This window comes from Symphalangus syndactylus, chromosome 6 (genome assembly GCF_028878055.3).
Source record: "Symphalangus syndactylus isolate Jambi chromosome 6, NHGRI_mSymSyn1-v2.1_pri, whole genome shotgun sequence".
NCBI lineage: Eukaryota > Metazoa > Chordata > Mammalia > Primates > Hylobatidae > Symphalangus > Symphalangus syndactylus.
Genome location: NC_072428.2, coordinates 57,892,392 through 57,911,002, shown reverse-complemented (window position 1 = coordinate 57,911,002; position 18,611 = coordinate 57,892,392). Strand labels below are relative to the sequence as shown.

The following is an 18,611-nucleotide window of genomic DNA, read 5'->3' as shown; positions in this document are numbered from 1 at the left end:
GATTCCATCATTCATAATTGAAGCTAACCCTAACTGATTCCATATGGGAGAGGAGAGAAAGGGAAGGAGCAGCCAGCTGTGTGTCTGAGTCACTTACTAGTCAAAGATGGTATTTTCATGTACCTCACCCGTGCCTTTAACGTCTCAAGTTATTTCAACAGCATATTGCAATTTGAGAAGCACATTCGTATATATTATCTAATTTGATTCTTTCAGCATCTATTAGTTGGTGAGGACAGGGAATATTATCCCATTTTAGAGGTGAGAAAACTAAACCTAGAGTGATGCAGTGATCACAGTAAACACTCAACAAGTTAGTGGGAAAGGTAGGAAGAAACTCTATTCTTCTGCCCCAAATCCAGTATATTATCTTTGATTATAAACAGTTTTTTAAAAATCCATCTCTCTCTGATAAAATTTTCTGTAGAATGATGGGATAAGGTACATTAAGGGGAGCTACACTAGATCCTGATTATTTTATTTGTCTTTCCAGCTAAAGGGTGAATCATGTTTAAGAAGGTCAACAGGATTGAGCACAAGAGGAATAAGACAGGAAAACCAAAAAAGCTTAATCCATGGATTCCACACATCTTCAATCACCAGTGCTATGTCACCTTCCTTACTGGCTGCTATAGTTGCCTCTGGAAATTCAGACAATGGGAAAAAACTAAAGTTGGATTTTGTTGCTGCACTTGGGTACAGAATGATAAGGAGCTGGACCACATTTTCTCAGATGTGGGGAGCATAGGCTGGCCGCTGGCCCCATGAGGGCTCTTTACGGTCTCCAGGACTGGGGATGCTAGGGCTCCATTTCTTCCATAAAAGTATTGCACCAATGTTAAACTTACTGAAACATGTACTTGGTTTCTTCATTTTCTTTCCTTCACTTCATTTTTCACTTTTATTCTTTACTTTTCCTTACTACCTCTTTTATGTTTATTCATTAATTCACTTTTGCATTTATTCATTCAGTGAATCTTGAAGAAAAAGTGATGTTTGGGTGCAATTAGATATTTTTGATTAGGGATTACAGGGATGCCTGAATTGTAGTTTGCTCTCCTCTGTGAATTTCTCTTCTCAGGAGAAAAAAACAGCAAGTGAGAAACAAGGTGCTCCTTTATTATTGGTCAAGCTAGTGGTGATTTTTCCTAAGGAAGAACTCTAGTAAGGCTGAATGGTGGCACGTGGACTAGCCTCTTTTAGGGCCTCTATTTGTAAGCCATATGTTGGAACCCTTTGGTGAGCTACATGGTATAAGTGATTAAATGATCAGCACACTGAAATGAGAACAGAAGAGCAAAATCATGTACCTTTACTTATTTGTAAACATGATCCAGCTAGAGTCCCAGAATCAGACCAGTTGGGTCATTAATTTCTTATACCTGAGGTGGGGAACACAAGGAAATGGGTAGGAAATGGGAGGTTTCCCTGGAGTAGGCAGGAATGTTCTTCTGTCCCCACTGTATCTTTCCTGCCCAGATATTTGGCCTCTATGCTAGTCACTGGGGATAATACAAGTGCTTTAGGCATGGTTCTTGCTCTTAAGGAATTCGGTCTACTGTGGGGAAGATAAGTACACACACAATCTCAATATAGTAAGAGAAGTGCTATAACTGTATGTGCATGTACACAGGCACATACCAAGAGGAGGGCCACCTTTTAGAAGGTGATGGGTGATTAAGAATTGGATAGGTAGAGAATTGGGGATGGTGGAAGAATTGGTATTGGAGGAGTAGTCAAAGGGCATAGTGAGTTTGGAGATTGATACAAGGTTTATTTTAGATGAAGGAGAGGATATGAATGTGAAGAAGTGAGGGGAAAAGAAGCTAGAGAGGGATATGGGTCCAATGTTGTGTGGTTTTAAGAATTTGACTTCTGTCATGTTGGGAATAAAGAATCCCCAAAGACTTCAAGCTGATGAAGTAGTCTGAGCTGTGTTTTGGAATGATTATTTGATTGTGTGGAGGACTTATAGAAAGGGACAAAACTAACACAGGGAAACTTCTTTGCCTTCAGAGAAAGCAGTACCTTCTCCATAATGATAACCTCCATTTTGGCTTTGAGCTTACACAGATCTGGGTTCTAGTCCTGTCCCTGCCACTTCTTAGCTGTGTGATCTTGAATCAATTATTTTACCTCTCTGAGCTTTCTTCTGCAAAAAATGAGGTTGATGCCCAACTCATATGGCTCTAATGAGAAAGAAATCAAATGAAAGTAGCTTGTGAAATTCCCTAGCATTTTACTAGAACAAAATAGCTACTTAAAAAAAATTATTCTTTAACTCTGATTCCCCCTTTCTTCTCCAGTGGGGTAGATTGATGACTGAATGAACTAATTAATGATGAATGAATCAATAAATTAATTACTGAACAAAACATTTGATAGCTGGAGAGGCAGGTGAATTCAACAGATGATTGTTGAGAGCCAGCTGCATTCAAGAAACGATGCTATGTATTGGTAATACAGAGATGTTCCTTTTCCTCAAAGAAGAAACAGTGTAGCATCAGATAAAACATGAATGCATAATTCCAGTTCAATGTAAGAAAGGTTGTAAATAGGCATATACAGGATTTGGTAGGGGTAAAGAGAGTGATCACTCCAGCCTCAGGAGGGTAATGCATGGCAGTGCAACTATGCTGACCTTTGGCAAGTGTATACAGAAACTGCTGAGGCAACAAGGATAAATGGAGCTAAGTTAGATTTCTTTTTTCTCTTCCCAGAAAGAGCAATTATTTTGCCCGTGCCTGGTAATTTCATTTGTCTTGTCTCTGATGTTGCTGTTCCTGTGGATAGAAACATCCAATGAATACTTTAACTTTGACTGGTGAGTTTCACTTTTTGTAGTTTCATTTGTGTAAGGGCGTTTTGGTCTGATAGCCACCTGGATTCTACCTCAGGCTGAAAAGATCTGGTGATATAGTAGGGAAGGCGGACAAAACTGGGCTTTCCACAGCTTGTGGGTGAGAGGCCTGCCTCTGGGGCAGGGGTAGGATGCTTAGCACCCTAACCTGTTGTACTTTCTTCCACTGTGTTCAGTCTCATACTTAGACTAAATCTGGCTCAGTGGGAATCTTTAATGCTTCCAATATCCATAGTCCTTCTACTCAGATAATGATTCCCTGGTATCTTTTCTTTGGTCTCTTTGAGTTACTGATGTTGACACTAGTTGGTCTTCCTGATCTCTATCCCTGAACCCTGCCTTCTCTGCTGCTCCTATACCCTCTTCCTCTCCCTATTGTTCTTAGGAGGCTTCCTAGGATTCTGAACACAGTGACAGGTATCGCTTTCCAGTACCCTTTCATGGCTGAACTCCTAACTCTGGAATGTCCCCAGCCCTTTTCTGGCTTGCTGTCTTCTAACCTTCCTGCAAATCTTGTTATTTGGTATTTGGGGGAGAAGGATCTGTTCGGATATGGCGCTTTTAAAAATGGAATACAGTTGTTGTTTTCTTTGTAGAAGTAAAACATGGTTTGTTATTTTATGTGTAAAATGCAAAAAGTTAGAAAATACAGTATCTGCCTAGTCTCACTCTTGAGAGATAATCACTTGGTATATTTTTTCTATGTTTATTTTTATATTATGCTCATATTGTATACATAATTTTGCTTTCTCTTTTCACTTAAAATAAACATTTTAACAAAATTTTTAAACTCCTAATGAACATCATTTAAAATGGTTTAAAAATATTTCATGACAGATGCTATAATACACTTAGCCATTTTTAATTGTTAGGCATTATATGTGTGTCCAATTTTCTTGTTTTTGTAAACTAGTAGTGCAGGTAAATCTTTGTATTCTGACTAATGTTCCTAGAATAGATTCCCATAAGTGGCATTATTGAGTCAAGAAGAATAAACATTGTTAAAATTCATTATGCCTCAAAATCAGCCAGCAATGGTCATGTGTGCTTGTAGTCCCAGCTACTTAGAAGGCTGAGGTGGGAGGATCCCTTGGGCCTGGGAGGCAGAGGTTGCAATGAGCCGAGATCATGCCACTTCATTCCAGCCTGGGTGACAGAGCCAGACCCTGACTCAAAAAAAAAAAAAAAAAAAAAAGCATGTCTGTTGCCAAAGTACTTTCTCAAAAGGTTATAGCAATTTCTATTTAAAACAGGTATATGACAGCATTAGATATTCTAATATTGCATAATTTTTTTCTTGATGAATTTTTTGTTTTAATTTGAATCATTTAGTTTCAAAACAAGTTTATTTAACTAATTTCTTTTAAAATTTATTTTCCTTTGCCTACTTATTCATTGGGGGTTTTCAGTTAGCCTTCTCACTGGTTCATCTTCAGTTTCATTTATGGGCCAGTTCTGAATTATTCCACAGAAATTGTATTTCAATTTAAAATATAAATGCTATGGTATAATTCATTTCTTTATATTTATAAATTTTAAAATACCAGCTCTGAGATCCATAGTTGACAAGGTTTATGCAAAGTCTAATATCCAAATCTTTCTGCCTCTCTCCCCATCCCTTGAGTAGTATCAAAGTCCTGGGGCTTACCACAAGACAGCAAAAATACCGTGGTGGTGGTAAGAAGAAACTCTGGTCATCAAAATGACACTGGTCAGTCTGGTCATATTACTTTCATTAGACAATGCCTCAGTCAAGCACTGGTCCCTAGCTACTTTTTGTAATTGCTCTTCCAGGCATTTTACAGAAATATCCCTCACAACAGGCTTTTGCACTGACCACAAGCATGGCTTGGAACCCTCATCATTGTTCCCAAGACTGAGATGCTTACTGGCTAGTTTCCATGATCTTCCTTGCAGCCATCCCCAATTTGTGATCTTCGTCTGCCGGGATGCAGTGTTGTAAATCAGGCACAAGTCTCAGTACCAATGAAGTCTTCAATCTTAGTGCAAAGTTGCAGCATAGTCTTTCATTTTCTTCATATGTTTTTAACTTGAAGAATATTTTGTATAATAACTAATATAGCTATACAGCTTTGCATGGTTTATCTTTTCCATCCTTTATTTTTTATTTTATTTTTTTTTGAGACAGAGTCTCGCTGTCGCCCAGGCTGGAGTGCAGTGGTGCGATCTCGGCTCACTGTAGGCTCCGCCCCCCGGGGTTCATGCCATTCTCCTGCCTCAGCCTCCCGAGTAGCTGGGACTACAGGCGCCCGCCACCTCACCTGGCTAATTTTTTGTATTTTTAGTAGAGACGGGGTTTCACTGTGTTAGCCAGGATGGTCTCGATCTCCTGACCTCGTGATCCGCCTGCCTCGGCCTCCCAAAGTGCTGGGATTACAGGTGTGAGCCACCGCACCCAGCCCCATCCTTTATTTTTTTAACCTTTCTGTAGCTCATGTTTTGGAAGTTTCTCTTATAAATAGCATATGGTTGGGTTTCTCAAATCCAGTTTGGCAATATTTGTCTTTATGTTCCAAATGAAAAATAGCTCTGTACTAATATATCACTAATATATTTTATTTGAGCTTACATCCATATTTTTCCTAATGCTACTGTCCTATCAGTTCTGTGTTTTTTTGTTTTTTTTTTTTGAGGCAGGGTCTCACTCTGTTGCCCAGGCTGGAGTGCAGTGATATGATGATCTTGGCTCATTGCAGCCTCTGCCTCCCAAGCTTGACCGATCCTCCCACTTCAGCCTCCCAAGTAGCTAGGACTACAGGTGCAAACCACCACACCTAGCCAATTTTTGTATTTTTTTTGTGGAGACAGGGTTTCGCCATGTTGCCCAGGCTGGTCTCAAACTCCTGAGCTCAAGTGATCTGCCTGCCTCGACCTCCCAAATTGTTGGGATTGCAGGTGTGAGCTACCGCACCCGGCCCTGTGTTCTTTTTTCCTCTTTTGCCTTATTTTATATTAAGTATTTTTTATTACTTCATTTTTTTCCCTCTATTAAATTGGAAGGAATACCCATATTTTCTCTTCTACTCACTCTTGCTGTCTTTTTTGTACCTACCCTGGAAATTACAACATGTAATCTTGACTTACCAAAGTCTTATATTAGTATTTTAACCTTTTCCTGGATAATACAAGGATCTTGAAACACCTTAACTTCATTTAACTCCTTCTGAGTTATAAGCCATTCTCATCATATATTTTAATCCTACATACTTTTCCAACCACATATGACATTATTGTTGTTTTGTATAGTTAATATTCTTTTAGATTTACCTACATATTTACTTTTTTATTGCTCTTCATTTTATCATGCACCTCTGATCTTTCATCTAGAATCTTTTTTTCCCTGTATAAAAAAATAACCCCGTTCGTGTCCCACAGAAGATGACTGTTAGGGAGAGGCCTAAGCTGTGTACGCTGTCAAGGCAGTACCTAGGGGGAGCAGACTAATAACATCTGTTCACACAGTTAGCTGCTTCAAAGCTAGGATTCATTTCCCCACAAGTCACAAACTGGAAAAGTTTGTGCTTACTCCTAGAATGTAACCCTGGAAGGTTCCAAATCAAAGTGTATTGTGTTTACGAGATTACCTTCTCCCCTGTAGCCCTGTGAAGTTTATAAGAGCTTCCTGTACCTCAGCCAATTCTTCTAGAGAAAAATTACCCCAAATGCTACACTGTCTCTGGATTTCCTTCCTTATTTGGATCTTGGCTCCATAGTTCTTCACTGTCTGGTAGATGTCTGATGCTTTCATTTAGATTTTTCAAAACATTTTGTCTAGCTTTTCTAGTTGTTCCCCTTAGCTAGAAAGAGCAGAATTTTTTGGTGGGGTAACTGTAACTTCTCTCTTTTCCCCTCTGTGTGTGTTGTTTCTCCATTTCTCACTGTGTGAGGGTTCCTAGGGCCTCCACCATCAATGTGTCTTTTTTTCTCATCTAGAGTTACTGTCAGCTGATAGTTGGTGATGCTGATAGAAAACATTGCAATATGTATTGGGGAAAGGTTCAAGAAAGCTGCATCTTACAGCTGTGAGAAAGCAGGGAAGGGGTCCTTGAAGGTTTCTTTAAACATTGTTTTTTTTTTTTTTTTTTTTGAGACAGAGTCTTGCTCTGTCGCCCGGGCTGGAGTGCAGTGGCGCAATCTCGGCTCACTGCAAGCTCCGCCTCCCGGGTTCACGCCATTCTCCTGCCTCAGCCTCTCCGAGTAGCTGGGACTACAGGCGCCCGCCACCACGCCCGGCTAATTTTTTTGTATTTTTTAGTAGAGACGGGGTTTCAACGTGGTCTCGATCTCCTGACCTCGTGATCCGCCCACCTCGGCCTCCCAAAGTGCTGGGATTACAAGCGTGAGCCACCGCGCCCGGCCTTATTTTAACAAACTTTCTACTCTACCCTACCTCTTTTTGGATACATACAATGGCAACAATAGGGAAAAAGGAGGGGGACCTGGATTCTATTTCTAGTTCTATCTTTAGGTTACTATGTAAACTTGGTCAAGGCATGTAACTCTTCTGACCTCAGTTTCATTTTTTTTTCAAATAAGAATGATAATAATATTTAATAAAATGGTATAGGGTTAAGTAAAGAGCAAATGAAATACACATGAAATTATTTTGATAAAGAAGTAAGTGCCTTTCACATCAAATTATCATTAATATCCTAGGCATCTGAGGACTCCAGTTCTGTGTTTCTATCTTTATACTGACTTGGTGACTGGCTAGATTTAGATTAAAATCCAAGATTTATTGAATCTATACCAGTGTTAACAACAGTGGTTGACAGTTGTAACAACAGCCCTGCTTCCCCAAAACAAGAGTCCTTGGAAGGGCTGCCTCCTGACCTTTCTTCTCTTACAAGTGAGTCCAAGTAATACCAGGAATAAGGTTCCTCACAGGGAAAAGAAATGGGCAGGAACTCAGGAAGAGTATCAGTGTGGTAATTGTTATGAACTCTTAGAGAAGATAACACAGAATTCTTCCTGAGGTTGCGGGTGAAAGTTATAAATAGGAGGTGAGATTTGAACTGGCTTTGAAGAGTCAGTGGCATAGGGAGAGGGAGCTTTTTCAGGCAAACAGCATGGAAAACTCCCAGAGACTAAATAAAGTACAGGTATAGCAAGAAGTGAGTGTTCTACCAGACTGTGAATGGAATTTGGAGCTGTAGGAACAGTGCTTTGGGTGGCAACTTGGTGATTTCAAAATAACTCTTTTCTCTTCTTTGCTTTTGCAGTCAGTTGGATTTTTGTTGATTTGGGAAGGGATTGAACTATACCTGCACTTGTGTCATAAGGTAGGACATCTGAATCCACATAGGAAACCTTAGACCAGGACTGAATCTTAGACCAGGCCTGAACATGCTCCCTGGTACTCAGTTCTGTGTCTTCTCTGTTATTGTTCTCCTTGGAGAGAAGAGATTTACTTACACCATATTAACTGAAATAATTAAATTTCTAACGTTGCAACTGATTTATGGAAGGAGCTGAACCCGAGCTGAACCCAAACTCTTATTTGTTCTCACTGCTTCCTATTAAACTCAATCTGTAGCCCTGTTCTTCCCATTCCATTAAAATCTTAGGCACTCATTCCATTCATTTCCCAGTACTTTTTAGTCACAAGAACAGTCTCATTTCAGTGATTAAAAATTTCAGTTCACTGTAATAACCTAAGCTCCAACTTTATTAACCTTAAAATGTTTCCCCTCCCCTATTTGGGCCTGATCCAAGCCTGAAGCCATAGCGGCAGAGAGGGCATGATGGTCCTTCTGCCTCTTTTCCACCTGAGTGGGGTCCAGGGGAAGAGGAGATGGAGAAACGAGCACAGTCTCACAAGGAGAGGGGAGAAGGGAATCGGGTTGATTTCCAGATAAACGTACAGTTGCTTCTTTTCCCGTGGACTTTTTTTATGTGTGTTTTCAGAAATCCTACTGAGAATCTTGACTATAACTCTCTTGGTGGAGTCAATGCCTGTCCTCCTGTAGCCCCCTGAAATTTCTTTTCTGGAGTCCTTTTTACCCTTTCTTGGGTTTGGATATCTTTAAAATAACACCAGCATGATTTCTTTCACAGGGTCTGTATCTGGTCCCCAAAGGACAGTCAGCTTTGCCCCACCATCTGCAGGCATGTGGCATATTTCCAATATAGCATCCTTGTTTTGTTCTCCCATGGGCTTGAGCAGCTCCAGTGACAGCCTCTTGCTTTTTTATAGACTTTTTTGGGCATGGTTTTTAAAAATCGATACATAGTAATTAGACATATTTGTGGGATCCATGTGATAATTTTGATATAGCCTACAATGTATAATGCTCAAATCAGGGAATTTAGGATATCCATCATCTCAAGCGTTTATCATTTCTTTATGTTAGGAACACTTCAACTCTTCTAGCTGTTTTGAAACTTTTTTGAACTATTTTGAAGCTATTTTATATTATAAATTATTGCTAACTGTAGTCACCTTACTATACTATCAAACATTAGAACTTATTCTTTCTATCTAATGGTATGTTCTCATTAACCAACCCCTCTTCATTTCTCCCACTCTGACCCACCCTTCCCAGCCCTTGGTAACTATCATTCTGTTCTCTACTTCCATGAGATCAGCTTTTTTACCTCCCAAATATGAATGAGAACATCAGGCATAGTGTTGATACCATTTCTTGTATTTCTTTTATTTCCCCAAATCCAGAAACATTTCAAACTCTTGAGTGGTCCCCTTAAGTCTTGAATCAGTCAATTTGCATTGCTAATAAAGGAATACCTGAGATTGGGTAATTTATAAAGAAAAGAGGTCTATTTTGGCTCATGGTTCTGCAGGCTGCAAAGGAAGCATAGCACTGGCATCTGGTCCTGGTGAGGGCCTCAGGAAGCATACAATCACGGTGGAAGGCAAGCGGGGAGCCAGCATATCACATAGCAAGAGAGGGAGCAAGAGAGAGGAGGAGGAGGTGCCAGGCCCTTTTAAACAACCAGATCTCATGTGAACTCACAGAATGAGAACCCACTCATTACTGCAAGGACAGCACCAAGCCATTCTGAGGGAGCTGTCCCCATGATCCAAACACCTCCCACCGTGCCCACCTCCAGTATTGGTGGTCACATTTCAACAGGAGATTTGGAGGGAACACAGATCCAAGCCATATCAATATCCTCTTACTCAAATGAGAAGTATGAACTGGAAATATAAATTTAGAGTTGTTAGAATAGATGGAGCTTGAAGCCATGAGATTTTCTAGGGAAAGAATATAGATTTGAAAATTGAACAAATAGGCTTTTTTGATATCCAACATCTATTTTGGAGTTGGGACACCATGATAAATTAACCAATACCAAGAATCCCTGAAAACATTCTGATTACCATTCCAGGTTTGTGTCTACTATAAAAGCTGTGCTTATGTTGCCTGTGCCAGTTAAGTACTGCTACTTGGCCTCTGCCACAGCAGAAGCACATCATCCCCTTTGAAGTCAGGAAGACTGTTTTAGTGGCAGCATCTCTCACCCTTTTTCAGGCATACAGGATGGCCACCACAGTGCTCTTCAAGGATGCTGACACTTTCCTCACCAGCATCTTCTGAGACCTCCCAAAAAACGCAATATAGGGAGTAGGTTAGCTGATCATAGGTGATACCATTCTAGCACCTTTTCTTAATAAATCTTTTATTATTTCTTCTATATTATACTAAGAAATTACTGGCATCCCAATTTCATTGAGTATAGGCTACCAATGAGCCTAGGCTTCAGATAACCAAACAATCAGAACCTCTTTGAACTGCTTAATACCTGGATTCTAGGATGTTAAATCCAGAATCTCTGGTAAGTGCACCCATATCAATAAATTTAGTCTGATCTAAAATTATGTTCTCTTTTCCTTATCTAGCACCCTTAGAATTCACTCCCACACATATTCTACAGGATTTTTGCCAATATTTGTTAGTAAAATCTTGTTTTCTAAGCCTTCATCTTCTGAGGCATTCTGGGATCTAGTTCACAGAGTCTGAAGGCAATGAAAAGTGCAGGGTGATTGTTAAGAGTTGGCATTCCCTTGGAAGTTAACTACGTTGGTTGAGTCTTCAGGTCTTCAAACCAGGAAGGACCAGGCTTATCAGACTTGTGAGGAGAGACTGATTTTATTGGAAAGGGAGATTTTGTGGGGCTTGGAATTTCAGTTTTATTGTACTCAGAATAAATTTAGGAAGAAAAGCATTAGCACCAGGCCTAGAACCCCTTCCCCTTCTACCTACAGATGCCCAGAGAGAAGCGAATGGCATCAACCCAAACTCCTTGTAAACATGCTAATAACCTGACCTCCTGGTAAACAAACAAAAGATATTTGTCAGCTCCTTATCTGCAAAAATTTCTAGCAGGATATACCTAGATATATTTAGGTTGGTTTTATTGTAAACAAACCTGGAATTATATAGGTTCATGTGGTAGAAGACATGGCTGGCTAAAGTTATATAATTAATGGAATATAAAATAATGATGCTCTATAATCAAAAAACCAAAATGACTCCTGTGAAGCAATGTTTCTTCATATTTTGCTCAAAACACACCTTACATTTTAAGTCCAAAACCAGAATGTATACTAATACAGGAGAGGAAAGACCCTATATGAGTAGCTGCATTTGACATGATCATATTCACTCGAAATTTTTTTTTTTTTTTTTTTTTTTTTTTGAGGCAGAGTCTCACTCCGTTGCCCAGGCTGGAGTATAGTGGCACAATCTCAGCTCACTGCAACCTCTGCCTCCCGGGTTCAAGTGATTCTCCCACCTCAGCCTCCCGAGTAGCTGGAACTAAAGTTGTGCGCAACCACACCTGGCTAATTTTTGTATTTTTAGTAGAGATGGGGTTTCACCATATTGGCCAGGCTTATCTCGAACTCCTGGCCTCAGCCTCCCAAAGTGCTGGGATCATAGATGTGAGCCGCCGCTCCCAGCCTGCCACTGGAAAATCTTTTATCTGTCCCCTGTGATTTCCTGTATCCTTTAAATCCATAGTGAAGTTTGGTGTTGGGTAAGATCTGTGATTCTTATGACTCTGGCAATTCAACTTTTGTGTTGTGATGCATTTAGTTTTTCCTAATAGGTTGTTTAAAATTTTTTCATCTATGTATGTATTTTCTGTTCTTGTAATAATGTCCTTGTTAAATTTGGGTATAATGTTTTGTTGACTCATGAGATGCTATAAAGTATTCTCTCTTTTTCTGTTCTCTGAAAGAGTTTGTTAAAGATTGGAAATATTTCTTCCTTAAATGTCTGGTAGAATTTATCATTGAAGTCAGCAAAGAGTTGTGAAAGACTTAATTATGGATTCAATTATTTTAGATGTGGAGATTATGGAAAGGAGAGAGAGTACTGTCTAGAGGGCAGCACAGATGTAGGAAAACTACACATTTGAAAGGGAGGAAGTTAGGAAAAGTAGGTCTTGGTCTCAATGTTCTTTCTGTATGAAGTATACAGTGTTCTGGCAGGCAGGTTTTTTCATCTGTTTAATAAATACTTATTGGCTGCTTACTATGTGCCAGACATTCTGCAGGACGCTGAGGATGTAATCATAAACAATACCAATATTAACCTTGACTTCATGAAGCTTATAGTCTGTTGGGGAAAACAGACATTGAAAAGGCAATTACAGAGTATTATTTACTTATAATTGTATTGAGTATACAATTGAGGTCTAAAGAAATGGTGAAGACTTTAATGGCAACTGTTGAATCTGAGTAAGAGATACCAAGCAATGTTGAGGACCCAGCTGAGGCTGGAGATAGTAAATTAGTAATGGTAAATTAGCTGTGTAATTTTTTCCAGCCATGCTGTACAGCAAAGACTTAGAAGCAAAGAAGGTGAATGATTGGTTCCGTCTAATACTGGGGATTTGCAGGAAAAACAAGATCTTTCTCTACATTATTATGTTAAAAGAATGAGGAAGCAGATAAGGTCCCTGACATTGTGAAGACACACATACAATTCCTGAGGACAGTTCTGATCCAAGCCTAGTGCTTGAAGTCAGGAGATTTTTTTCTGCATCTCTAGATCCTGATTCTGCTAGTGATTCTTCTGTGTGTAATTTTAATGTTCATTATATGCAAATTCTGGAAAGAAAGATGGCTGGTAGCTGGGGTGTGACTGCAGGTAAGCATCATCCTATAGCTCCAGCACTAGCTGTCTAGATGTATCCAGCCTGACTTTTGGCTTTCTCACAGATCTTTGCTCCCTACGTGCACCTGGTCAGCATAACTGTGATGGTTATCCTTTTCTGGCCTGTGGCCTTCTACGTGGCACGTTTGGAAAGAGAAGGTATGTCACATAGGGCAGAACCCTGCCCATTTCTTCAGCTCTGGCTTTAGCTTGCATACTCCACTCAGGAAAACAGAGCTTGGGAACTAGCTGCCCGTATGCCTCGTTGAAATTCATTTAGCTTGTTACTCAGGCATGCTCCTGTGCTTTCACTCACTACCCTGTCATAGTGGCCAGTGGCCTGTCGTAGTATTTCTGTGGCCAAACAGACCTTCTTCTAAAGAGGGATTCTTTTTTTGGAAAAACAAGATCTTTCTCTACATTATTATACATTGACTGTCTGAAGATGGATGGTGGGTGACGCAGTAGAGGCCGTTTTAATTTTACTTGACCAAAGTGCTGGTACAAGGAACAGTTCTTTCCATTTATATTCAAATATTAGTAGTTTCTTTTTCTTTTTCTTCTCTTTTTTTTTTTTTTTTTTGAGACAGAGTCTTGCTCTGTTGCCAGGCTAGAGTGCAGTGGCACAATCTCGGCTCACTGCAGCCTCCTGGGTTCAAACGATTCTCCTGCCTCAGCCTCCCAAGTAGCTGGGATTACAGGTGTGCGCCACCACGCCTGGTTGTATTTTTAGTAGAGGTGGGGTTTCACCATGTTGGCCAGGATGGTCTCAATCTCTTGACCTCGTGATCCGCCTGCCTCAGCCTCCCAAAGTGCTGGGATTACAGGCGTGAGCCACCGCGCCCAGCAAATATTAGTAGTTTCAACTAATACTAGGTGCAGAGATTTCTGCTTACATCCAAGTAACTCAAAGCAGTCCCCTGTGAGACCATGTCATACCTGAGGACTTACAGCAGAAGGTTAAATGTCTGTCTCTGTCACTGGTTTCCTCTTCATTGTTTGCCCCAGTGTAATGGAATCAAAAGAACTGGATCTGTACACTAAACTGTTTTGAGAATGGAATTATCTTTCACCACTCTATGGATAAACCAATAGGACCTTCTTCTCTCTGGGTCTCCTTTTTCCTCTTTTTTAAATAAGAGGTATTTGCTTTCTGACCTGTGGGGGTATGCAGGCAAGAGAAAGACTGCATAGATAGTGCTGCCATTGTGTGTGTGTATATATATATATGCTTGTGTGTGGAGGGTAAATTTTAGAAAGTATTTCTGGGGCAAGGGCTTAAAGGGGACAATAATGAACTCTTTTCCACTTCCTAAATTTTAGTTAGAATGAGAAGATACAGGATGACACATTCTGAGAAAAAAAGACTCAAGAAATGTAATCATAAGGTTAAGAGGTTAGAGCTGGAGACTGAGATTTGAAAGTCACTGAAGCATAGGTGGTAACTTGAAAATGTACAAATGGGTAAAATTCTCAGAGGTCTAAAATAAGTCTTGGGGAATGGCTGGTTATCTCAGGCATTGTGTACAGGCTCTGTATGTGAATGTGTGTTTATGCATGAGAGGGAGAGGGAGGGAGGGAAAGAGGAGAAGCAAATGATTAATATTTATAGAGTAACTATTATGAGTCAACACTGTCATAACAACCTGTAAGGTTGATATAAGCAGCAGGACAGCCCCATTTTACAGAAGAAAATGAAGATTCAGAGAGGTTAAGTTGTCCTTAGTCACACAATTAGGAAGTGGCAGAACTTGGCTTTAAACCCAGATTTCTGCCAATTAGTGCCCTTTCCACTATACTGTACTGCCTAAATATACAGATGTTTTAGGATGATCTTTACAGACTCTGGCGCTTTCTTAGAATCAGCCAAGCTCCTCCTCCTCCTGAGAAGCCGCTCCTTAACATCCCTTCTCCTTCCTTTGCTTCCCTATCTGTCCCCTGTACAATTGAGCCCTCTGTCCATTTCCAGTTCCAGTAAAGTTGCCTTAATAATAATGCCCTATATTTGTACAGTTCTATACTTCTATATCCAAATCCCTGGAAGTAAGTGGAAATGTCACAGAAATAGAAAGTAAATTAGCCAGTACACAGTCAATGAAACCCATGGACTGTGGGTTTACTCAGACTGCTGCTTTGCTTGGAATGATTTTCCATCTCTCTTTATCTTTTTTCCCCCACTTCCCCTTCCTTCCAAATTTTTCAGGTCTACAAGTGGCTGTTGGATTACCCTTTCTTCTTATCCTTTTAAGTCTCTATTTGATGCCACTGGGGATTTATTCTCCCTGCATTCAGGAGAAGGAGAATTTGGGGCCCAAGCCAACCATCTTTGGACATAGAGGTGCACCCACGGTAGGTCTGAGCATGATGAACATGGGTGAAAATAAGTATGTATGGGGTATGTGGTCGAGAGAAGAAAACTGAGAACCATGGGAGCCCCTGGAGAGAAAAAGTGATTGCATTAAGATGGCAAGAATAAAGAGTTCATTGTAAAGGTTGGACTTGAATCCAGGCCACCTAACTCCCAGTCCATTTCTCTTTACTGTGCCCAGTGACATTGTCTCAGATGAGCAGAGTCCCAGAATCGGCTTGGACGGAGGGTATACAGATTTTGAAAGGAGATCTGAGAGAGCCAAGCTCTGCTCCCCAAAATCCTACTGGGCTCTACCCCTACCACAAAAGGAATGCTGGGAGGAGAGACTCTGAGGCTCGGGGCCTGATGTCCTTTTCTTCTACAGTTGGGGCCTGAGAATACCATGATGTCCTTTGAGAAAGCTGTTGAACATGGGGCCCATGGATTGGAGACTGATACACGCTTAAGGTAAGAAAGCAGGGAACTGGGGTGAGGGGAGGAGGGGAGATAAGTTCAATGCTGTGCAAGAGAACCAGCCTGGCCTGAGGTGTAGAGACAGCAAGCCCTGGGGAGTTGTTCCTGTGTTCATATGGCATATGTGCACGTACTACACAGATGAACCACATCTCACAAACTGCACCTCTGCATCTCCATGTTTTCAATGACAGGGTTACAAATCAGACACACTAGATATAGTCTTCACACATGATTCAAATATGACCCCATTGCAAACCGTGCTTACCACTTCACTCTGTGTACTACCTTAGCAATTTATTTAACATTCCTTGAGCATTTGCTGTATTCCAGGCCTCCTTCTGAGTGCTTGGGAGATGCAAATGAATAAGATGTAGTCATACCTAAAAGATGTTCCAGCTAGTGAAGGAGACATGGAATGTTTACAGATAACTACAGAATAAGGCCATTTGTGGCAAAAGCCTTCCAGAGAAAAATAAGTGCAATGGAACCTCAGTGGAGGAAAAGGTTGCTTCCTGTTGTGTGGGGGAAAAAAAAAATCTATATGCTCAAAGTTGTGTTTGGGTTGAGCCTTGAAGGAAAAATACCATTTTACCAAGCAGAGATGGGGGAAGAAGAAAATTCCAGGGAATTCATTCTGAAAAGCTTTTGCTCTAAGACCCTATGAGGAGAATGAAAAGACACGTGTCAGACTGGGAGACAATATTTGTAAAACACATATCTGGCAAAAGACTTGTATCTAGGATATATAAGCTTTCAAAACTCAACAGTAAAATGAAAACAAAAACAAACCAAACAATCCAATTAGAAAATGGGCGAAATACATGTGTAGATATGTCACTGAAGAGAATATACAGATAGCAAATAAGTACATGAGAAGATGTTCAACTGCATTAGCCTTTAGGAAAATGCAAATTAAAACTAATACTACTCACCTATCCGAATGGCTAAATTAAAAAATAGCAAGAACAGTAAATGCTGGCAGACAAATTGAATCACTCATATGTTCCTGGTGGAACATAAAATTGTATAGCCACTCCAAGTAAGTTTGGCAGTTACTTACAAAACTAAATACAGTCATATCTCACTTAATGATGAGCACACGTTCTGAGAAATGTGTTGTTAGGCAATTTTATCATTGTGTGACCATCATAGAGTGAACTTACACAAACCTAGATGGCATAGCCTACTATACACCTGGGCTATATGGTATGACCTGTTACTCTTCAGCTGCAAGCCTGTACAGCATATCACTGTACTGAATACTGTAGGCAATTGTAGAACAATGGTAGGTATTTGTGTATCTAAACATATCCAAACATAGGAAAAGTACGGTAAAGATAACAATATAATAGATAAAACATGGTACACCTGTATAGGGCAATTACCATGAATGGAGCCTGCAGGACTGGAAGTTGCTCTGGGTGAGTCAGTGAGTGAGTGGTAAGTGAATGTGAAGGCCTAGGACATTATGTACACTACTGAAGACTTTATAAACACTGTACACTTAGATTGCGCTAAATTCATAAAAAAATTTTCTTCAATAATACATTAACTCCAGCTTATTATAACTTTTTGACTCTTGTGATAACACTTAGTGTAAGTACAAATACATTGTACAGCTGTACAAAAATATTTTCTTTCTTTATAAGCTTATTCTCTAAGCTGTTTTCTATTTTAATTTTTTTAAACTTTTTTGTTAGAAACTAAGACACAAGCACACACATTAGCCTAGGCTTACACAGGATCAGGATCATTAATATCACTGTCTTCTACCTTCACATCTTGTCCCACTGCAGTGTCTGCAGGGATAATAACATGCATGGAGCAGTCATCTATGAAAACAATGCCTTCTAGAATACCTCCTGAAGGACTACCTGAGGCTGTTTTACATTTAATTTTTTAAATATATAATAGAATGTATATACTCTAAAATAACAATAAAAAGTGTAGTGTAGTAAATATATAAACCAGTAACAGTTGTTTATTGTCATCATCAGGTATTATGTACTATCTGTAGTTGTATGTGCTATACTTTTATATGATTGGCTGTACAGGTTTGTTTACACAAGTATCACCATAAACATATGAGTAATGTACTGTGCTACAATATTATGGCTACGAAGTCACTAGGTGATAGGAAATTTTCAACTCCATTATAATCTTATGGGGCCACTGTCATATATGAGGTCCGTTGTTGACTTAAATGTCATTATGTGGCACATTATGTACTTACCATGCACCCCAGAAATTGTACTCCTGGGCATTTATTCCAGAGAAAAGAAGACAATGTTCATATAAAAAAAAACTTTACATTAATTTTCATAGCTGTTTTATTTGTAATAGCCCAAATCTAGAAACAACCCAAATGTCCTTTAAGAGGTTTAATGATTAAATAAACTGTGTTCATCCATACTGTGAAATATTACCCAGCAATAAAAATGGGCTGGGCGCGGTGGCTCACGCTTGTAATCCCAGAACTTTGGGAGGCCGAGGCGGGCGGATCACGAGGTCAGGATATCGAGACCACGGTGAAACCCCGTCTCTACTAAAAAATACAAAAAATTAGCCGGGCGTGGTGGCGGGCGCCTCTAGTCCCAGCTACTCGGAGAGGCTGAGGCAGGAGAATGGCGTGAACCCGGGAGGCGGAGCTTGCAGTGAGCCGAGATTGCGCCACTGCACTCCAGCCTGGGCGACAGAGCGAGACTCCGTCTCAAAAAAAAAAAAAAAAAAAGAATGAACTATTGAAACATGCTGCATTTGGATGGACCTCATGGGAATT

The 18,611-nt window shown here is 40.1% G+C and overlaps 1 protein-coding gene across 1 annotated transcript in view; it reads left to right on the top strand.

Moving 5' to 3' along the window:
• The first annotated feature begins 13,109 nt into the window (after positions 1-13,109).
• GDPD4 (glycerophosphodiester phosphodiesterase domain containing 4) overlaps positions 13,110-18,611 on the top strand; it is a 56,735-nt gene continuing 51,233 nt past the window's right edge. Inside the window, exons 1-4 of the mRNA XM_055283027.1 lie at positions 13,110-13,164; positions 14,329-14,388; positions 15,191-15,354; positions 15,741-15,823. Coding sequence (XP_055139002.1) covers positions 13,110-13,164; positions 14,329-14,388; positions 15,191-15,354; positions 15,741-15,823 — 362 coding nt within the window. The remainder of the gene's footprint in view (positions 13,165-14,328; positions 14,389-15,190; positions 15,355-15,740; positions 15,824-18,611) is intronic.